Source organism: Marmota flaviventris, chromosome 13 (assembly GCF_047511675.1).
Source record: "Marmota flaviventris isolate mMarFla1 chromosome 13, mMarFla1.hap1, whole genome shotgun sequence".
Lineage (NCBI taxonomy): Eukaryota > Metazoa > Chordata > Mammalia > Rodentia > Sciuridae > Marmota > Marmota flaviventris.
In genome coordinates, this window is record NC_092510.1 from 18,899,135 (window position 1) to 18,918,498 (window position 19,364).

The 19,364-nt window shown below is 35.7% G+C and overlaps 1 protein-coding gene across 6 annotated transcripts in view; it reads left to right on the forward strand.

Moving 5' to 3' along the window:
• The first annotated feature begins 851 nt into the window (after positions 1 to 851).
• Positions 852 to 19,364, forward strand: part of Tut7 (terminal uridylyl transferase 7) — a 59,841-nt gene continuing 41,328 nt past the window's right edge. For 5 of the 6 annotated variants that reach the window (XM_071600498.1, XM_027920568.3, XM_027920570.3 and 2 more), the window contains exons 1-10: positions 853 to 950; positions 2,081 to 2,631; positions 8,314 to 8,495; positions 9,205 to 9,321; positions 9,822 to 9,999; positions 12,172 to 12,260; positions 13,831 to 13,882; positions 15,109 to 15,178; positions 15,980 to 16,106; positions 17,925 to 18,044. In XM_071600498.1, coding sequence (XP_071456599.1) covers positions 2,112 to 2,631; positions 8,314 to 8,495; positions 9,205 to 9,321; positions 9,822 to 9,999; positions 12,172 to 12,260; positions 13,831 to 13,882; positions 15,109 to 15,178; positions 15,980 to 16,106; positions 17,925 to 18,044 — 1,455 coding nt within the window. In that variant the 5' untranslated portion in view covers positions 853 to 950; positions 2,081 to 2,111. Of the gene's footprint in view, positions 951 to 2,080; positions 2,632 to 8,313; positions 8,496 to 9,204; positions 9,322 to 9,821; positions 10,000 to 12,171; positions 12,261 to 13,830; positions 13,883 to 15,108; positions 15,179 to 15,979; positions 16,107 to 17,924; positions 18,045 to 19,364 lie in introns of all 6 variants that reach the window. The other variant, XM_071600500.1, reaches the window with a different exon arrangement.

Below are 19,364 nucleotides of genomic sequence, written 5' to 3' on the forward strand. Positions count from 1 at the left end.
ACCCTCTCTGATCATCCTTTCCCATCACACATACTTTTCAAAACGACTTTTAATAGGTGTATAATTGTACAGAATAGTGGGTTTCACTGTGGAATATTCATACATAGATATAACTTGATCACTTTCACTCTCTAAAAATGACTTTTCTTAAAAGTAAACCATTCCCGGCTATCTTTCTTTTTAAATGTCCACATATGGTCGTGCTTTGGCCATACTCTCCTGCCAGGTGTTTAAGACCAAGTTCGTCAAAATTCACTTTGTTCTTATCTTCTCTTAGGGTCACAACCTTAGGAAAGAGCAGAGCATTCCCCTGGGCCACATTAAACTGTGGGTGAACATTAGATGCTTAAACTGACCTTTCTACCAGGTCGGCAATTAAGACCTCACGGAAACGTTAAGTCACTCTGAATTATCAGGAAAACAGGAATAGAAAGAAGCTGGCTCAATTTCCCCCAGAAGCCACTGAGTAGCATCCAGGGGCAAAGCTGAGTCCCCCAGTGCCGACTCCCCTCAGATCGCAGGAGACTGGGCTCCCCTAGCTTCCCCCACCCTACCCCGAACTTTTAGCGCCCACAATCAAGAGGGGAACCCGGGGAGCCCCGGGCACGCTCACCGGAGAAGGCCCTGCCAGCGCGCCGGGGTAGAGGGCGAACCACCCGCGGGCATCGAGGGGCGTAACCGGGCTGGCCTTGACAACCCATACCCGGGGACAGAGCGCTGTGGCGACGGTGGGCGGCCCGGCAGCGGGGCGACGGCGGGCGGGGCGGAGGGCGGCCCTCCGGGCGCGGCGCGCGTTTCCGGCGTGCGCGGCGGAGCGCCGGGGCGGGGGCACAGCCGGCTCCCAATCGCGCACAATGAGACAGCGCTGAGCGCCGGAAGTGGGACCGAAGGAAAACTCGGAGAGGGAGCCCAGCCGGGACAGGAAGAGGCGGGGGACCGCGACGGAGGTGGTGAGTGCTCTGGGGCGCCTTCTCCCTGTGTCCCTCCTAGACTCGCCCCCTGGCTGGGTCTCCCGTGGGTTCCTTAGTCTCCAAAGTAGAGGTCGGGCCTGGCCCCATAGGTACGTTGGCTCCATCCTGAGGCGGCCTCCTAGTCCAGTTTCGGTGTCTAGGGATCCTCCAGGCCGGCTAGAACTGAGCTCTCGGGTTCGAGTCCGCCTTTTCACTTTGTGTCAGACTCTGCGAGGGTGGGAGAAGGGATTTGGGTCGAGACACTCGGCCCCGGCCCCCTGGCGGCTGGGGGGACCCCGGAATCCCATCGAAGTGGCGGGTCACTTCCTGCTTCCTGGTCCCCACGGTGGCTTCGTGGCCGGGACTGTGGGTACGCCTCCTACTTTTTCATCTCGGACGGTCAGGGGTGGAAACTGAGGCAGACCGGGGTGGGGCAGTCAAGACAAGAATCGAAAAGGCGTGGCATTCTTTAGAGAATTGCTGTTAGTGACAAAACCAAACTTGTTTAGTATTGAAGAATGAGAAATGGGGCGGTTCTCTGGAGTTGTCCATTGGTCAGAAACCCAGTCCCTTTCATTAGTCCGGAGCCCAGCCCCTCTTGTAGCCCGAGAGATCAAAGCCGGTCTGTTCTGAAATGTGATGAAGCAACTAGAGTGGAGTTGAGAGGAAATGTAGTCTGTTTACATAAAGTTTTGGTTACTTTGTGTAACACTTTAAAGTAATTGCCAACTTAAAAAAATAGACTTTCAGGAGTTCTGTAGCAGTTATTGGCTTGGGATGAGGTTTACTTTTGAAGTTTTCTTTGAAGAGAGGCGCTTTTGTATATAAGTAAAGCTTACCAATGTGATATAACGTTTTACTATAATAGTTTTCCGGGTAAGAGGAGCTTTTCTTATTCACAGATTTAGTCTTCACAAAAAATACTAGGTACGAATCCCATGATTGTAGGACTATGTCTCCTAACTTCTAGTGCAATGCACTGATTATTAGGAATGTGATAGAAATTTAATTAAAAGAAAAAAAGGAAAGGTTTCTTACACACTTTTGGGCATCAATATGATATGGCATTTTGTGTACTTGGTATCATATCTTGTTATATTTAATTGTTTTCTCGAAATGCCTTCTTTCAGGTGCAAAGAAAGAAAATTGAAGTCAAAGACCATGGGAGATGCAGCAAAACCTTATATTGTGAAGCGCAGTAAAGATCGAGGACCTGTTGATGATGATGATTTCAGAAGGGGTCACCCCCAACAAGATTATTTAATAATGGATGATTATGCTAAAGGCCATAGCAGTAAAATGGAAAAAGGCCTTCCGAAAAAAAAGCTAACTCCTGGGAACTATGGGAATACCCCGAGAAAAGGATCATACGCTGTTTCCAGCAATCCATATGCATTTAAAAACCCAATTTACAGTCAGCCCACTTGGATGAATGACAACCACAAAGATCAGAATAAGAGGTGGCTATCTGATGAACTTACTGGTAATTCAGACAATTGGAGAGAGTTTAAACCTGGACCTAGAATTCCTATCATAAGCAGACCAAGGAAAGATGCCTTTCAAGAAAGTGAAGATGGTTACAGGTGGCAAGATGGAAGAGGCTGCAGAACTGTAAGAAGACTGTTTCATAAAGACCTAACAAGCCTAGAGGCCATGTCAGAAATGGAAGCAGGAAGTCCTGGTAATGTGTTCCAACTTGTAAGGTTATAGCCCCAAAGTCAACAATGTCTTATTCTTTTTCATCCAAATAAGTTTTATTTTCAGCAGTGAATTTCCAATTTTTCATAGTATATGTTTTCAGAAGTGTTAATTTATTTAATGTGATTATTTTAAGGTTTATAATCATGACATTTGGGCACCTCTAACACATTTCATATATTGGTCCTTTCAAAAGTTTACCTCACTGGGGGTGTAGCACATGCCTGCTAATTCCAGCAACTTGGTAGACTAAGGTAGGAGGATTGCAGGTTCAAGGTTACCTTTAGCAACTTAGCTCTCTAAAAATAGAAAAAATTTTAAAAAAGGGCTGAGGATGTAGCTCAGCGGTGAAACACCTCTGGGTTCAATCCCCCATACCAAAAAAAATTTTACCTCAAGGCTTATTTTACTTTAGTGAACATATTTTCATACAGTAAAAAATATGTTTTTTATAGAAGAGGGTATCATATCCCCCTAGGGACCATAGCATAATTTCTAAGTGGTATTATGTATTTTCAAAATTATGTTTATAATTTTGTATTTAGGGCTGGAATTGTGGCTCAGAGCTAGAGTGCTCGCCTAGCACGTGCGAGGCCCTGGGTTCGATCCTCACCACCACATAAAAATAAATAAAGATATTGTGTCCAACTACAACTAAAAAATTTTTAAAAAATTGTATTTAAATAATGAACATGTCCATTATATAAGTGACAGTATAAAAGTAAAACAAAAAAGATTCAATGTGAAAACACAATATAGACTGAATATATTGCCTGCCAAAAGAAGGATTTGTCTTTTGGGTGACGTATCAATCTCCAGAGGAGAACAACCCATGGTTTTTGTTTTTCAAGAGCTGTCAGGTGCAGTTAGTTGCATGCATCTGTAGTCCCAGCCCTGAGAAGACGGAGGATCACTTGAACCTAAGAATTGGAGGCCAGTCTGGGAATTCAGCAAGTCACCATCTGGGGGGAACTAGGGGTATAGCTCAGTGGTAGAACACTTACCTAGCTTGTGCAAGGCCATGGAGGGGTAGGGGTGAGAGGGTAAGCATGGCAACAGAGATTGGGAAACATGAGTTTAGAAAGTCAGAATACAGAAAAAAGCTTTGCTGTTTGTTTTCAGTAAATAACAACCCATTTCTAAGTGCCTTCACATGCTTGATAATAATTACCCCAGAGTGATTATTTATACTTTTTTCTGAAAGGTTCAAGGTAGATAATGTCCATGTAGCAATGATTTCTATAATCAGGAAGGTTATTTTTATCTAATGGATATATTCACTGAGGTGAGGGGAAGTCATAAATTGGATGGGAAAAATGAAACATAGTATTTAAAAATGGGCTTTTATGTTTATTGGCTGAAAGTCTTTTGTAGTGACCATGTAGAATGAATTGTAAACTGTCCAAATCAAATTTTTTTTAAACTTTTTTTTTTTTTAATTTAAATGTATTCAGGCAAATGTGAGTACTTTTCTAAGTCTCCAGATGCCTCTTTCTTCATGTTGTCTCAGTAGCCAGTTCATATATGTGTTACTTGCAAGGCACTTGAATTTGGGACTCATGCATATAGAATGCTTAAAAAGGAAAAGCTCTTTTTTTTTTTTTTTAATCATTAGACAGTCTTAGTACAAAGTGAAAATCTCAAGCACTTGTTAATATTAAATGGGGGAAAAGGAAAAAGGAAAGTTAAAATTAATGCTAACATCAAGGAGCAGAGACAGAATGCAAGATTATAAAAGAATTAAAATAATAGGTAGAGGTAATACCTTAGCATTACATGTCGTTAAGCCTAAAAAGAACTTGAAGGAATTTTCTGATGGAGCACTGTTATGATATAACAAAGGTGGAATCACAGTTTTACAAATTAGGCAGTTGCAGTTTGGAGAGTTTAAATTTATCCACACTTGTTTATTCAAAGTGGTAGATGAGGAAGTAGAACAGTAGTGGGGACTCCGTCGCCCTGGCCATTAAGTAATTCTCACTAGACCCAGAATCCAAATAGGGAAACTGAACATTTATTGGTAATTTCTGGGCTTTTAGTTTTTGTTTTTCTTTTTTATATTGTATATTTGTATTTATGTATTGCAGTGTCCATGTGGAATGTGGACATTAAATTTAATTATCAATGCTTGTCTTTTATAAAAGAAAAAGTTGAAAAGCATTTAAAAATGAAGGTTTACAGATCAAAAATTTGCAGCTAGACAATACAAGGTGCCATTTGGAGACCCAAAAAGCAGTTCATGTATTCTTATTTGGTGTTAGGAATAACTAAGGAAGTTGTTCAAATTGAATAACTGTTATTCAGTTTAATATCTAAACTTCGCTCTTCATTTAAAGGATCCTAAAAAGGATCTCATTAAAGGGATCAAAATGTCCTTAAATCAAAATGTGTCTTAATAGAAGGATCTTATTGAAACTGTGAGAAAATATAATGAAAATAATGTTACTTTTTTTTAATACCATCTTTTCTGTTTATCAGTTTACATTACTGTTTCTATCTCATCCCTTAAATGTCCTAGGTTGCAATTTAACATATTTGGGAAAATGCCATTAATTATTTTAGCTGGAAAACATCCACTCAGATACACATGTCCTTTGTGAATGGGCTAATGGACCATATTCAAATAAAATCTGGGAAAATTCGAATACTAAATATAGAGAACTCTTATTACAATAAATTTGGAATGAGCTAGATGGTCTTCCTCCATTATGGGAATTTTTTAGCAATACCCAGTTATACCTTCTAAGAATCCCTCCAATGAGATTTTGATAGTTTATACCTGCAGGCCTGTGAGATTTAGTTCAGGAGGTTATACTGCTATCAGTTTCTAGTCTGTTCTAGATGTGAGTCTGTATGTGCCTTAAAGAGATTTTGTAGTAATTTTTATTTTTTCTGTTTCAAGATGAAAGGCCGAATTTCAGGATCCATCCATATTTTAATCTGTATTTCAAATCCCTTTCCTTTGACTTTGTCCCGTATCCTTGAACAGATTATTAATTCTCTTGGACTGGCATTGTCCCCATCTGTACAATGGGGAAAATATTAATATCCGTGTCAGGATTACTGTAGGGATTAAACGAGAGCAGCACACAGAAAATGCTTGCTTTACATCTGCCACATAATAAAATAGTAATGGTAGCTACTGTTATCATCATCTGGCAGAATTTCTGTAGCCATGCTACAGATAAAAGTAATTGGAGTTAATCATGGTCTTTGGTGAGAGATGTCAATCCTTAGAAAATGACAGCAAATAGTTATATGGGAAAGCTTTTGTCAACAAGAGAAAGGAAGTTAATGAAGGAACTTGGTTACATATCAATTACTGTTGTGAATATGGGACTTTTCTAAAAAGGTGTTGCACATGTTGAAACTCTTTTTTGAGTATTTGCCTAAGTAAGAAGTTTCTGTCATGTTCTGAACACTGAAGTCAAATGTATTTATTTAGAAAAAGATACTAATAAAATAAATAAAGATTAAACTAATAATAATTAAATGAGAATGAACACATTTTTAAGTTAAGGGATGGTCATCTCAAAAATTTATTAAGACAATAAGTACTACTGGCTTTAAAAGTTTGTGATAATTGGGGGAAGAAGTATTGAGGTAGCCTGATGATTTCCTAGTCAAATACTATTAATCTTTTGATGTTTTATTTGCTCAGTCTTTTTTTTTTTTAAGAATTAAGCCCAGGAGATCGCCAGCACCACCAAAAAAAGAAAAAGAATTGAATCCAGGGTCACTTTACCACTGAGCTGCACCCCCAACCCATTTATTGGTTGATTGATTGACAGGGTTTCACAGAGTTGCTAAGGCTGGCCTTGAACTTGGGATCCCCCTGTCTTAGCCTCCCAAATTGTTGGGATTTTAGGCATGAGCCATAGTGCCCTGCTGCTCAGTCCATTTTGATTTTTTTAAGTGCATTTTTCCCTAATATTGTTTAGTTTTTAAAAAACTTTCACTTATTATAGAAGCTTTTTGTCAAATTTCATTACATTCATCTCATGTGTATTGAGCATATTGCTTACTATTTGTGTGTTAGAGTTCTTAGCTATAGTTTTGTGTGTTTTTCCATGCTGTGGATTGAACCCATGGCCTCATGCATACTAGGCAGGTGCTCTACCACTGAGCTACATTCCCCAGCCTCAAAATAGCCTTTTTGAAAACTGGAGGTCCTGTACTTCCATTGACACTGAATTTTTTTACAATTAGTTAATTCATTGTAATTTGCTCACTAGTAATGAGTTAATGAGTTCTGAAAAATTGAGAGGAATTTGCTTCATGCTGGGCAGTAGGTTTATATTTCCAAAAAGTAATTTGTATTAAACCATTGAACATGATTCCATCCACTTAACAGAATTTTAATTTGGAAAACAAATTTTAGTCATATTATTAATAACTTTATTTTTCTCAACTTATTGTTAGAAGTCACAGATGTACTTAAAACAGTGTTTATGGTTCAGTCTCACCACCATCTTCTCTTTCACAGGTTGAAAGTTGTAAACTTAAAAAAAAAGAACTGATTCATTTATTCTAGAAATTATAGAAGTAACAGCAGGAGTTTATAAGCAGATAAATTTTTGCTTAGAAAAAAGCCTTTATTTTAACTACCAATTGTTTTTTCCTTTGATATGCTAGGTGTGCAGGTGGCTCAAAAAATCTAAAATGAAAGTAAAAATAAAATGGGAAATGGTGCCCTCAGCAGATGAAATTTTATATTTCTTCCCATTTCTGGTAGACCCCAATTTTATGTCTTGAAAGGCTTAATTTACAACTAAATGATTTTTTTTTTCACTGCTCATAAGGATTTCTGAATTCTTGAAGTATACAATAGTGTCCACTTCACACTATTAAGATTGGTCACTTAAAAAATAAAAGCAAACTTGGGAAGTTTTCATTACTACAGATGTACTAACAAGTATAATAAAATATTAGGTATAATATAGATTATATATGTTAGTATATAAAAGTATATTAGAAAATTCTAATATGGAATATATTAGAATTACATATATACTTGCCATCAGAGGATACTTTTTACTCTTGATTTAGAATGCTCAGCAGCATATCGGGAAGGAAGAAAATCAAATTGTATTATCAAAGCAGAATTCTTTCCTTTTATTTTTTGGTGCCAGGGATTGAACTGAGCGGCACTCAACCACTAAGCCACATCCCCAGCCCTATTTTGTATTTTATTTAGAGACAGGGTCTCACTGAGTTGCTTAGCACCTTGATAAGTTGCTGAGGCTGGCTTTGAACTCACAATCTTCCTGCGTCAGCCTCCAGAGCTGAGCCATTGGGATTACAGGCGTGTGCCACTATGCCTGGATAAATTTTTTTTTTCCTTCTTGTTTCTTCTTTTTATTGTTAGTGCACTTAATTAATAGTAAGGTTTGTTTTGACATATTCATAAAAACATATGACAGTTTTCTTCATTCCAGCAGAATTCCTTTGAAGTTATGGTATTTCTGTGGATTGGTATATCACAGATGATGTGCTTAGTGATTATTCAAACATTTTTTCCATGGAGATCCACCTTTCCCTTTGCTCTGTGTTCAGATGTCATTTATTCTGTCATGCCATTTAATTAATAAATAGGTAAATTCTGCTTTTTATCCAGAAGAGGTATAATTCAATATTGCCAATAATATTTTTCCCCTAACTTAAGAAAACAAGAAGCAGCGGTCCAGACCCAGGAAACCAAGGAGGACTAGAAATGAGGAAAATGAACAGGATGGAGAGTTGGAAGGCCCTGTGATTGACGAGTCTGTGCTTTCGACAAAGGAGCTACTGGGCTTACAGCAGGCTGAGGAGCGTTTGAGGAGAGACTGCATTGACAGACTAAAAAGGGTAACAGCTATGAGCATGTATTTGCTAATAAAAATCCTTGTTCTGGTTTAAACTGTGTTAGTAATTGGAAATACCAGCTTTGATGAATTCGGAACCCTACTTTTTTAAAGTTAAAATAACAAGTGTTTATTTTTAACAGGCATATTATTCTGAAAATATACTAATGAACTTGCTATACCATGAAACCTCCTCCCTTAAATCTCTCTTTCCTCAGCCCCATCCTGTAAGAAATACTTTAGGATCAGGCTTCTCCTCTAATCACTTCCTAACTTCTCTAGGTAGTCTTCTTTTGTCCTGAGGAATCTTTTGGGATAATTATTGTACCCTGTTGTGGCACTTTGCATTGTCAAAAAGTTCCCCTTGTAATTCAGTGATTTTATTTCCTTCTGGGGGTTAAAACTTTTTTTCACATGTTCTGAAGTCCTAGGACCTGCCCATCATACAAATAAGCCTACCTCCCTTTTGAGGTATACTACTTGGATTATCAGTATTTAAGTATTACACATTGAAAAGTATATTCAGTATGAGGCAATAGAATTCCAAATAGTTGCAATTGTACTTAATTAAAAATTACTGTTAAGATAGTGATAAAGCAAGACAGTAACATAGTATCGGTTTTTAAACTGAAGGGGAAATCATTTTTCTGGCTTATTTTTTTTCCCCTGGATGTTTGGAGATATACCTTTTGATTAATCTGTTTAAATTATAGCGACCACGAAACTGCCCTACAGCAAAATACACCTGCAAACTCTGTGATGTTTTAATTGAATCCATTGCATTTGCTCATAAGCATATCAAAGAGAAGAGGCACAAGAAAAACATTAAGGTAAGTTTTATGTGACCCAAACTGTTGTTTTTACCTATCAGTTGTCATTGTCATTTTTCTTCTCCTTAAAGCTATGAATATTAATAACTTTAATTAACTTCTTGAAATTGTTTTAACCAAAATACTTTTAATTAATCAGATGTGTTTTCTGGGCAGTCTTTTGAATTTCCTTAAGTATAAAATCAGGGTATAGGAAATCACAGTTAGGACCTATATGTGTCCTTATGACAGTAATAAAAAAAATAATCAGACTGTCATTACTGGTTTTAATGTTCTTTTCTTACACTTTCTCCTTGTTCCTGCTTACTCTCTATTGTCACTGATCCAAATTATATGCATAAAGTATGTATATGTTTGTTACAATAAAGACAAACACAGCTAAGATGAAAAGGAGGGCTAAAAACAGATTCCTGAAAATTCTATAGGGTGTTGTCTCAGTGAAACATAAAAGGTAAAACCTATGTATGAGCCATTTTTAATTTGAACATTGATCCTAAAAGGAGAAGCAGGAGGAAGAGTTGCTCACTACGTTACCCCCGCCAACACCCTCCCAGATAAATGCAATTGGCATTGCCATTGACAAAGTGGTACAGGAGTTTGGCTTACACAATGAGAATTTGGAACAGAGGCTAGAAATCAAATGTATCATGGAAAATGTGTTCCAGCACAAGTTACCAGGTATTTTCTAGATTTCTTTTTTCTACTTAGCTACTTAAAAGTAACTCGTTCATATTTCAAGTAATTTTCACCTCATAAAATTCATTTGTTATGTACTGAAGCTTTTTTCCTTAGTGAGTATGTTTGTTGTTGTTGTGTTTGGTTGTTATTTCTCCTGGCTTCTCCAAAGGTAACAGACTTTAAACATTCATTGCCACTGTGAACCTGTTTTCATTATAAATGTTATTCTCTTATAAAATTCACTATGGTTAATTGCCCTATATTGGGGCACTGTGGGACTCTTGTATGTATTTGTTTACCTTTCCATCTGAATTGACAGAATACTTTTTAATTAAAATAGCTGGGCACAATGGTGCAAATAATCCCAGAAGCTCAGTAGGCTGAGTCAGGAGGATCTAAAAGAGCTTTGAAAAACTAGTTTATAAATAATTTTATAATGGGTTTTGTGTGCTGTTCAGTTGATATTTTGAAATTATATCTATTTTTATTTTAATTTTTTGAGACAGAGGTCTCACTGTGTCACCCAAGCTCACCTTGAACTCCTGGACTCAAATGATCCTCTTGCCTCGGCCTCCTGAGTAGCTGGAACTACGGGCACACACCACTGACTTGCATTATTTTTCATGTAGACTTTAGTGTAAAATAGGGGAGGGAATACAATGTTTGGAGTAAACTGCTTATAAAAATTTAAGGCTGGGTATGGTAAATGCTTGACACTGCAGCTGCTAGTCTTGATAGGAACAACCCTTGCCAATGAAAAGTCATTGGCCTTCCTATTTAGATAAATGATTGGAATAGCTTAATCATCCTCAATTTTGCCATAAATAAGAATTATCTGTGGAGTCATGGACAATTACTTTTAGAAAATTTCACAAGTGATTCTGATTCACAGGGCTAGACTCATTATTTATGTATATATCACCTTATAATTCTTTAAACTATTTGTTCCTGGAGATCATGCAAGTATTTATAACATGTATACATGGATACATATACATATAATTTTTATAAGAATAGGAGGGAAGTTCAACTCATTTCAATACATAGGTATTTCCCAAATAGTAAATTTTAATTTCACTGATTTTTGCTATGAAATTCCATGTAAAATTAAACTTTTTTATAGAAAACTCCTATTTATCAATTTTTGCAGAACTGGGGGATTAAACCTAGGGCCTACCATGTGCTAGGCAAGTGCTCTACCACTGATCTACATTCCCAGCTCTATCTATATCTATCTATTTATTTATTTTGAGGCAGGATATTATTAAGTTGCTCACACTGGCCTCCTTATCCTCCTGTGTCAACCTCCTGAGTCACTGGGATTGTAGACATGGACTATCACACCTGATTGTTAATAGAAAACTCTTGAAGCCAGGTATGATGGTTCACAACTGTAGTCCCAGCACTTAGGAGGCTAAGGCAGGAGTTTGAGTCCAAACTGGACAACATAGTAAGTCCCCATCTGAAGAAAAAAATATGCATCTTAAACCCCAAAGAAATCATTTGAATTGGCAAACTTGAAGGAAGAAAATGTCCTCTTGATAAGAATGGGTAATATTTTGGCAAAAATAGTAAAATATTGAAAATAAATTCCATAAATACATATGGAAGATACACATGTGAACACTTATATCCTCCTCTGAAAAGGAAATGTATACTGCCTAGCATATTAAGATATCGGTTATATTGTAATTATTTTGCAAGTTTTTCTCAAGGGATTGCATTATATCAAATACTTTTTGTTTGTGAGTAATTTGTATTATAAAATAAGTAACAAAAAATATTTGCATTAGCTCTTGACTATACTATAAAGTTTATAAGTGTAAAATAGACATCCCTTTTCAGCTTTCTTATTTTGAAAATTATTGCCAATAGTTTTCTACACAAAATGCAAGAGTGATAAAATAAAAATTTTTATTTAAAGTGTTTTGCAACTGACTTGAGATCAATAGTCATTAAACCAAACCAGTCATTGCTGTCTTCCCTGTTACATAAAATTAAGGGATGAGCAAATAGCCACCTATTCCTGTCCTTTGTTGGTGACATACATTACAGTTTTGCTTTTGTATGTAGTTTTAATTGATGGTTCATTTCTGAAATAGCAGTGTTTTGTTACAACTTTTTGAGAAATTTTACTCTATTTATGCCTTCTATGTATTTATTTATTTGTAGATTGTTCTCTAAGATTATATGGGTCTTCCTGTAGCAGATTGGGTTTCAAAAATTCGGATGTAAACATTGACATTCAATTTCCAGCCATTGTAAGTACAAAATGAAATGTTGAAATTTTCAGTGGTATGGAAATTCTTTCTTTCAAATTGAACTGTGTGTGAATATATTTTAGATACGTAAAGATACTTTAATGGTGACACCTATTTTCTTAAAAGTTCCATTTTTATGTCTTGCCTGTTTTCAGCTTCAGGTTCAGAGAATTCTTATGCTCCATAGATTTTCAATCTTGTTTATTTTACACTACAGATCTTTCATACTTACTTGTAACACTGGTTTTCTAACCATGTGAATCTTTTGGGGATATTTAGGTTTCTGTTAGCTTGGAAAGCTTAAATTCTTGGTAAAATCAACTTTCCATTAATAGGAAAGGAATTCAGGTTTTAAACAGTGTAGATTTTTAAACATTTATGATCTGAAAGCTTAATGAGCCTCTGAATTTCTTATTTTTATATATCAATTTTGTTAAAATATTGTTTTTTTTTGAACAACCACACCCAGCCTCAATTTCTGGGTTAAATGTAATTCAAAAAGACATTGACAGTCAGAATTTTAAAACTGGAAGGAACTTAAGTAGATTATCTGCTTACCCACTTCGTCATTCTCATAGGTCAGTTTGCAGAAGGTGTATCCTACTTTGGTTACTCATTAAAAGTATAGACTCTGAGATTCCACCCCCAGATATTCTATTTTATAGCCTCTTGTTCCTTGCTCTGAGTAATGTAGTTACTTAGTCAGCTAACCAGTGGATTTTGCTCTTCTTTTAATCTTAAATTCTGATCAGTGAAATTACCAACCATAGCAGTTATTTTGTTCTGACATCATTCATTCATTCATTTAACAAATATTCACTAAATACCTGTTGTATGGCAGGTACTATACTCAATTCTAAAGGAAAAAACAAATGCAGTTTCTCTTTCACAGAACGCATATCTAGTTAAGGAGATAAGTAGTTACTTATATTATTAATTATAATGAGAGTTGTGCAGAAAAATAGGGTTCAATAACAGAAAACAGGAACTGTGAAGAGATGCCACAGTCATGGAGGCCTCATTGAAGAGGGAACATTTAAGCTGAACTCTGATTAGGATGGAAGGTAGGCTGAAGCCCCATATGCAGGATCTCATAGGCCATGGTAAGAATTTTACTTTGATCTACAGTCAGTGAAAAGTCATTGATACGTTTTAAGAATCCAGTTCATGATTTTTAATGGTTTTGATTCCACTGTGGAACAAGATTTAGAGTTGGAACCAGTAAGCTATCTGTTGTAATAGTCTTACAGAGTGAGAGGAAATGTCATTAGTAGTGTAACAACTTCCAGCTACCACTTTGAGATTTTCTAAAAAGCTAATTACCTCAAGAATTAATTAACCACGAATTAAATGTATAGTAGGTCTCTTGCCCACACTCATCCTCATTTGGTTTTCATCTGTCTTTCTGTCTTTGACATACATAGACACTGCATAATGGTTAGTTCTTTATTCTGGTACCAATGTTCATTTCTAATTTGGGAAACAATATTGGGAACTTTAGACTGTGTATTTTATCGTGAAGCAAAATTATTTAGGGATTATTTCATGTATTCATTCATTTATTTCCTAGATGTCTCAGCCAGATGTCCTCTTAATTGTTCAAGAATGTTTAAAGAACAGTGGTAAGGTCAAATGCTTTGTACACTTTGCTCTTAATATTTTCTTTTCTCTATAAATTTTATATAACTTATTACTCAAACTCTGAAAATAGAAACTCATGCTTTTAAAGTTTTTTTTTCTTTTGCTTTTTTGTTACATTATAATTCTACATAATAGTGGAATTCATTACGCCTTATTTGTACAGGCACATAACATAATTTGATTAATTTCATTCCCCAGTAACTTTCCTTTCCCTCCCTTCCTCTCTCCCTCTTAAAATTATTGATAAGTGTAATATCCAAAGCAAAAAAATTAAAGCAAATGGCCATGATTTATTAACTAGTTAGCATTCTAGTAGTAGTTCTATGTCTCAAAGTAAAGCTTTTAGCTTGCTGATGACATCACTATAAAGATTAAATGAGGGCTTGGGCTGTAGCTCAGTGGCAGAGCACTTCCTACCATGTGTGAGGCACTGAGTTTGATCCTTAGCAATACATAAAAATAATATACATAAAGGTGTTCTGTCCATCTACAACTACAAGAAAAATTTTTTAAAGCTTAAATGAGTCTTAGAGTGTGACGAAGAAATGCAAAATATGCATAATTTAGTCTTGAGAGTAAAATTAAAGAATAATATACTGTATCCAGTGGTTCAAATTAATGTTTTATAAAGGTGCAGTAAGTGTGGCCCAATCCTGATTAATGAATTCATAAATAGTTGTTCCCATGTAAGTTTATCCGTTGCCTTTTCCAATATACTATCCAACTTAGAGCTTTATGACTTTTTTGCTTTCATAACCTCACTAATTTTCCCTTGAAGTAGTCATCCCCTGTCCTTTTTGTTTTGATTGAATAAAGCATTTAAATATTTTTTATTTTAGTCAATACATATTTTGACACTGAAGATTTCAGTAGCCTTTGTATCAATGTTGTTTTTAAATCATATGTCTATATTTCTAATTAGGTTACCCTCATAATATTTAAATATTGTGATCCACTGGTGTAGTTACTTTTAATTAAACATAAGCTTTATAAAATAATGATTTTAAATTAATGTGATTACTTGATTCTTGAATATAACATTTTTTTTCTTTTTTCAAATCCCTTCAGAATTTTATTTAGTAGTTGTCTTTCAAAATGGCTGAATAGATAAGCCACACATGGTACTTGGGTACTTGTACTTTATCTCATTTTGCTTGTAACAAAGCTTTAATTAACCTACTTAACATGTGTTTTCTTCTTTCCTCAGACTGCTTTATTGATGTTGACGCAGATTTCCATGCAAGGGTACCGGTGGTAGTATGCAGAGAAAAGCAAAGGTCTCTGTTTCTTTAAGCTGATCATTAGCTATCAGCTTGCCAAAAGCACAAGGACTTTGCTAAATCTTAATTCCAACTTTGAAGTTATAAGCTATACCTTATATGGTTATCTCATGTTTCTTACTAGCATTCTGTCTATACTTTGGCATTTGATGCAAGAGAGGGAAAGAAATCTTATTTTAAAAAGAGTAAAATTACCTAGAGGGAAAAATTATAAGGAAGCATTTGACCCATTTTAACTAAGTAAAAAAACAACCTTATCAAATGGTTACTTGCTCTAATCACTTTTTACTTGCCATCCTTTTTACCAGCATTTGTGGCAGTGCTGAATAGCTGTTAATGTGACCTCCCCTGTATAGGTCTCCCTCCATCTGGAAACATAACTATCACTACCATGAATGGGTGGCTTATAAGCAATAATGACTCTTCACCAACAGATTCCTTAACTCTTGTAAAAACACCATTTGAAAAAATGAGACAAGTCATGCTCCCATTTGAAATATTTCATAATATTTTCCTTATTTGCATGTTCCCCCCCAAAATAATTTTAGCATATTAAAACAGAGTTCTTCTGAAAATATAGTTTGTTCAATAAGTAACTGTCATGTCTTTTTTTTTTTTAAATCAGTATTTTTAAATGACCTATGAAGATGTAGGGAGTTTTAGGGTTTTTTTTTTCCATTTTTTAAAAAAGTTATTATCAGTGTAAATTAGCTACTGGTGTAAAAATGTACTGATACCTACGTAACACACCTTTTTCTCTTTCTTTTTCATTCCCAACTTCACCGGCACACCCACCAGTGGTCTTCTTTGTAAAGTGAGTGCAGGAAATGAAAATGCTTGTCTGACAACAAAGCACTTAACTGCACTCGGAAAACTAGAACCAAAGCTGGTTCCTTTGGTGATTGCATTTAGGTACTGGGCAAAGGTAAGTTAGACTTCATTAAATGCATGTGTGTATTCTGTGAACTTAACTGCGCTTTAATTTTTACTGGGTTCATTTAACCTTAAATGTTTAGAAAAATACCTATAGACATCAAAAGAGAAAGTATCTGAATATTGGAATAGAAACACTATACAGAAGGAAAATTTAAGGTTTCTGTTTCATTACAACAGTATTGCTTAAAAGATCAAAATGACTTATAATGCTTATTAGAAGGCAGATTTGAGTCAAATCCCAAAGGATGTAGTCAAAGAATTTACAATCTTAACTAGTTTCCCAGGGTAATACTTAGGCACTGTAAAGTTTTAGAAAATAATTCTCATAACCATTTTCAAGAAGAAATCCAAGGATTACATAAAGAAATGAAAAATACTATATCTGGTCTTGCCTATATCTACAATGTTTTAAATACATTCTCCCAGTTGATATGCTGTAATAATCATTAGAGCACTTAATATTCCCCCATAGTATAAGGTCAAATCATAATGATAAAATTGATATTCTATAAGGTGCCTTATATAAAGAAAAGCAAAAATCTTACTGATTGAGGTATAACAGTGATAAGAGATAGTTCCAATTTCTTGGATCCAGGATCAACACAGGATACCCCACTCTTGCTGAATGAATTAATAATTACAATATGCTCCTCTTTGAAAACTCTCTTCTGCTTCATCACTATGTAGGCCATGCTCTTTTAGGTGTTATTTTAATTAGTACTGATGGGTTTGCCAACATTCTCTCCCCAAATTGCCTTTGTGACCAAAGCATGCATTTGCAGGACTGTAAAAGTTGAGAGGACCCTTAAGCTAAGCAAAATCAGTTGGAACTGAACGATCATTTGTATTTCATTAACATGTGTCTTAACTAAGTGAGTGGATTTATTGTAGATGTCAAAAAAATGAAACAGTAAATAGTATTTTAGGGCCTTCCATGAGTAAGTTAACAAGATTAAATATTTGAAATTGAAACTCTTTCAAAACCACAGTATGTGGTTACTGCAAAGGAATAGGAAGTTGTCTATTTGTATCACTTTGCTGGGGGGGAGGGATTGTTGTTGCTTTGTTTTTTGGTTTGTTTGTGGAGTTGGTGATCAAATCTTGAGCCTTATACATGCTGGACAAGTGCTTTACCACTGAGCTATACCCCTGCCCTTTATTGTGCTGCTTTATTCAGAATAATCACTATATATCATATAATATATGTGTATTAGTCAGGGTTCCCTAGAGGAACAGAATCAGCAGGAAGTATAATTACAAAAAGAGAATTTCTCAGGCGACCAAAAGCTAGATAGTCCACAGTGGTCATCTACAGGCAGAGAGCTGGAAGAACCAGCAACTGCTCAGTCCAAGGAGCTGAAGCCCCAGAACAAGTGGTATCCCAAGCTGAGACTGAAGGCTTCTGGAGAATCACTGACAGAATCCACTTTGGAAGAGTGAAAAAGTGAGAGCCCCATATCATCAATCACGGCTGCAGTCAAGAACTCGATCATGAAAAATCAAGCTTGTATCTGCTGTTGCTGTCATGTTCTTCCATCTTTTATTTCATCCAAACAATCATTTTATTGTATGGTGCTGCCCTCACTTAGGGAGGGTCTCCATTTTATTTGGCTATTCCACATGCCAGTTATTCCTAGACACACTGTCATCAACACACCTTCTGGTTTCTCTTAATCCAATCAAGTTGACAATTCTAATTAACCATTACAATATGGGAATGGGTTGCAGGTTTTAGGCCAAGTTATTTAAATCACAAATTGATGCAAAAAAAAAAAAAAATGCAAATTCTCTTTTCTCTCACTTATAGCTTTGCAGTATAGATCGCCCTGAGGAAGGAGGCCTGCCACCTTACGTGTTTGCCCTTATGGCCATTTATTTTCTTCAACAGAGGAAAGAACCTCTTCTGCCAGTTTATCTAGGATCATGGGTATGAAACTTTTTTGCTTATATATCCGATTGATTGATTATAGATCTACAATTCCTTATGCATAATTTCAAAATTTAAAAAGCTAACCAGAAGTAAAATAGATTTGTTTGTTTTACTGGTATTCACATCTTTCATTGCTGAAATGTTAATATGATTACAAGATGCCGATCTATACCTTGCTAGGGCTATTACTACATTTTTAGCCTATAAATCTTAGTTTTTGAAACACCTGTGGACCTGAAGATTTCAAACAAGAGACTTTGAACCTATGTTAAGTTTATCATTTGACACATTCTTTGGGTACAGCACTCTAATTCGATACTTAAACTTATATATCATCTTCAGACAGTATATGAAGCATTTGTCTCTCTGAAATGGACTTCAATTCATGTACGTATACATGAATGAATGAATGAATGAATGAATGAATATGAATTTTTGCTATGTTGCCTAGGCTAACCTCAAAATCCTAGGCTCAAATGACCCTCTTGGCTTAGCTTCCTGAGTAACTGAGTCTACATGCATATACTACCATGACCAGTGTAGCTTACTTTCTATTTCTGGTTTTTTGCTTCTCTTTATATCCCATGACCTGTAAAACAATAAAAGCATCAAGATTACTAACTATACAAGATGCAGAGCTTATAGTCAACTCTTCAATAATATTTTGGTTTTATCTTTAAGGTGAATTAGACTTTAATAATGTAATCTGGAGGGGCTGGAGTGGTGGCTCAGTGGTAGAGTGCTTGCCTAGCATGTGTAAGGCACTAGATTCAATTCTCAGTGCCGCATATAAATAAATAAAATAAAAAGCTCCACTGACAACTAAAAAATATTTTTAAAAAACAATAATAATGTAATCTGGATAAATTAAAGTTGAGGAGGCTGAGGCAGGAGAATGACGAGTTAAAGACTACCCTAGACAACTTAGCAAGACCTGAAAAAAATTAAAGTTGAGTTTATTTGAACCACTATGGAAATTTGTCTAGAGGTTTCTCAAAAGACTAGTAATGGAACCACAGTGTGACTAGCTATACCACTCTTTAGTACTTATCCTAGAGAATTGAAGTCATTATACTATAGTAATACATGCACACTCATGTCTATAGCAGCACAATTTATATTTGCCCAAACTACTGAACCAGCCTAAGTGTCCATCAGCAGATGAATAGATAAAGAAAATATGGTATTTATACACAATGGCATTTTATTCCACCATAAAGATAAATAAAATTTGTCATTTGCTGGATATGAATGGAACGTGAGAACATTATATTAAGCAAAATAAACCAAACTCAGAAGGTCAAGGGTTGTATGTTA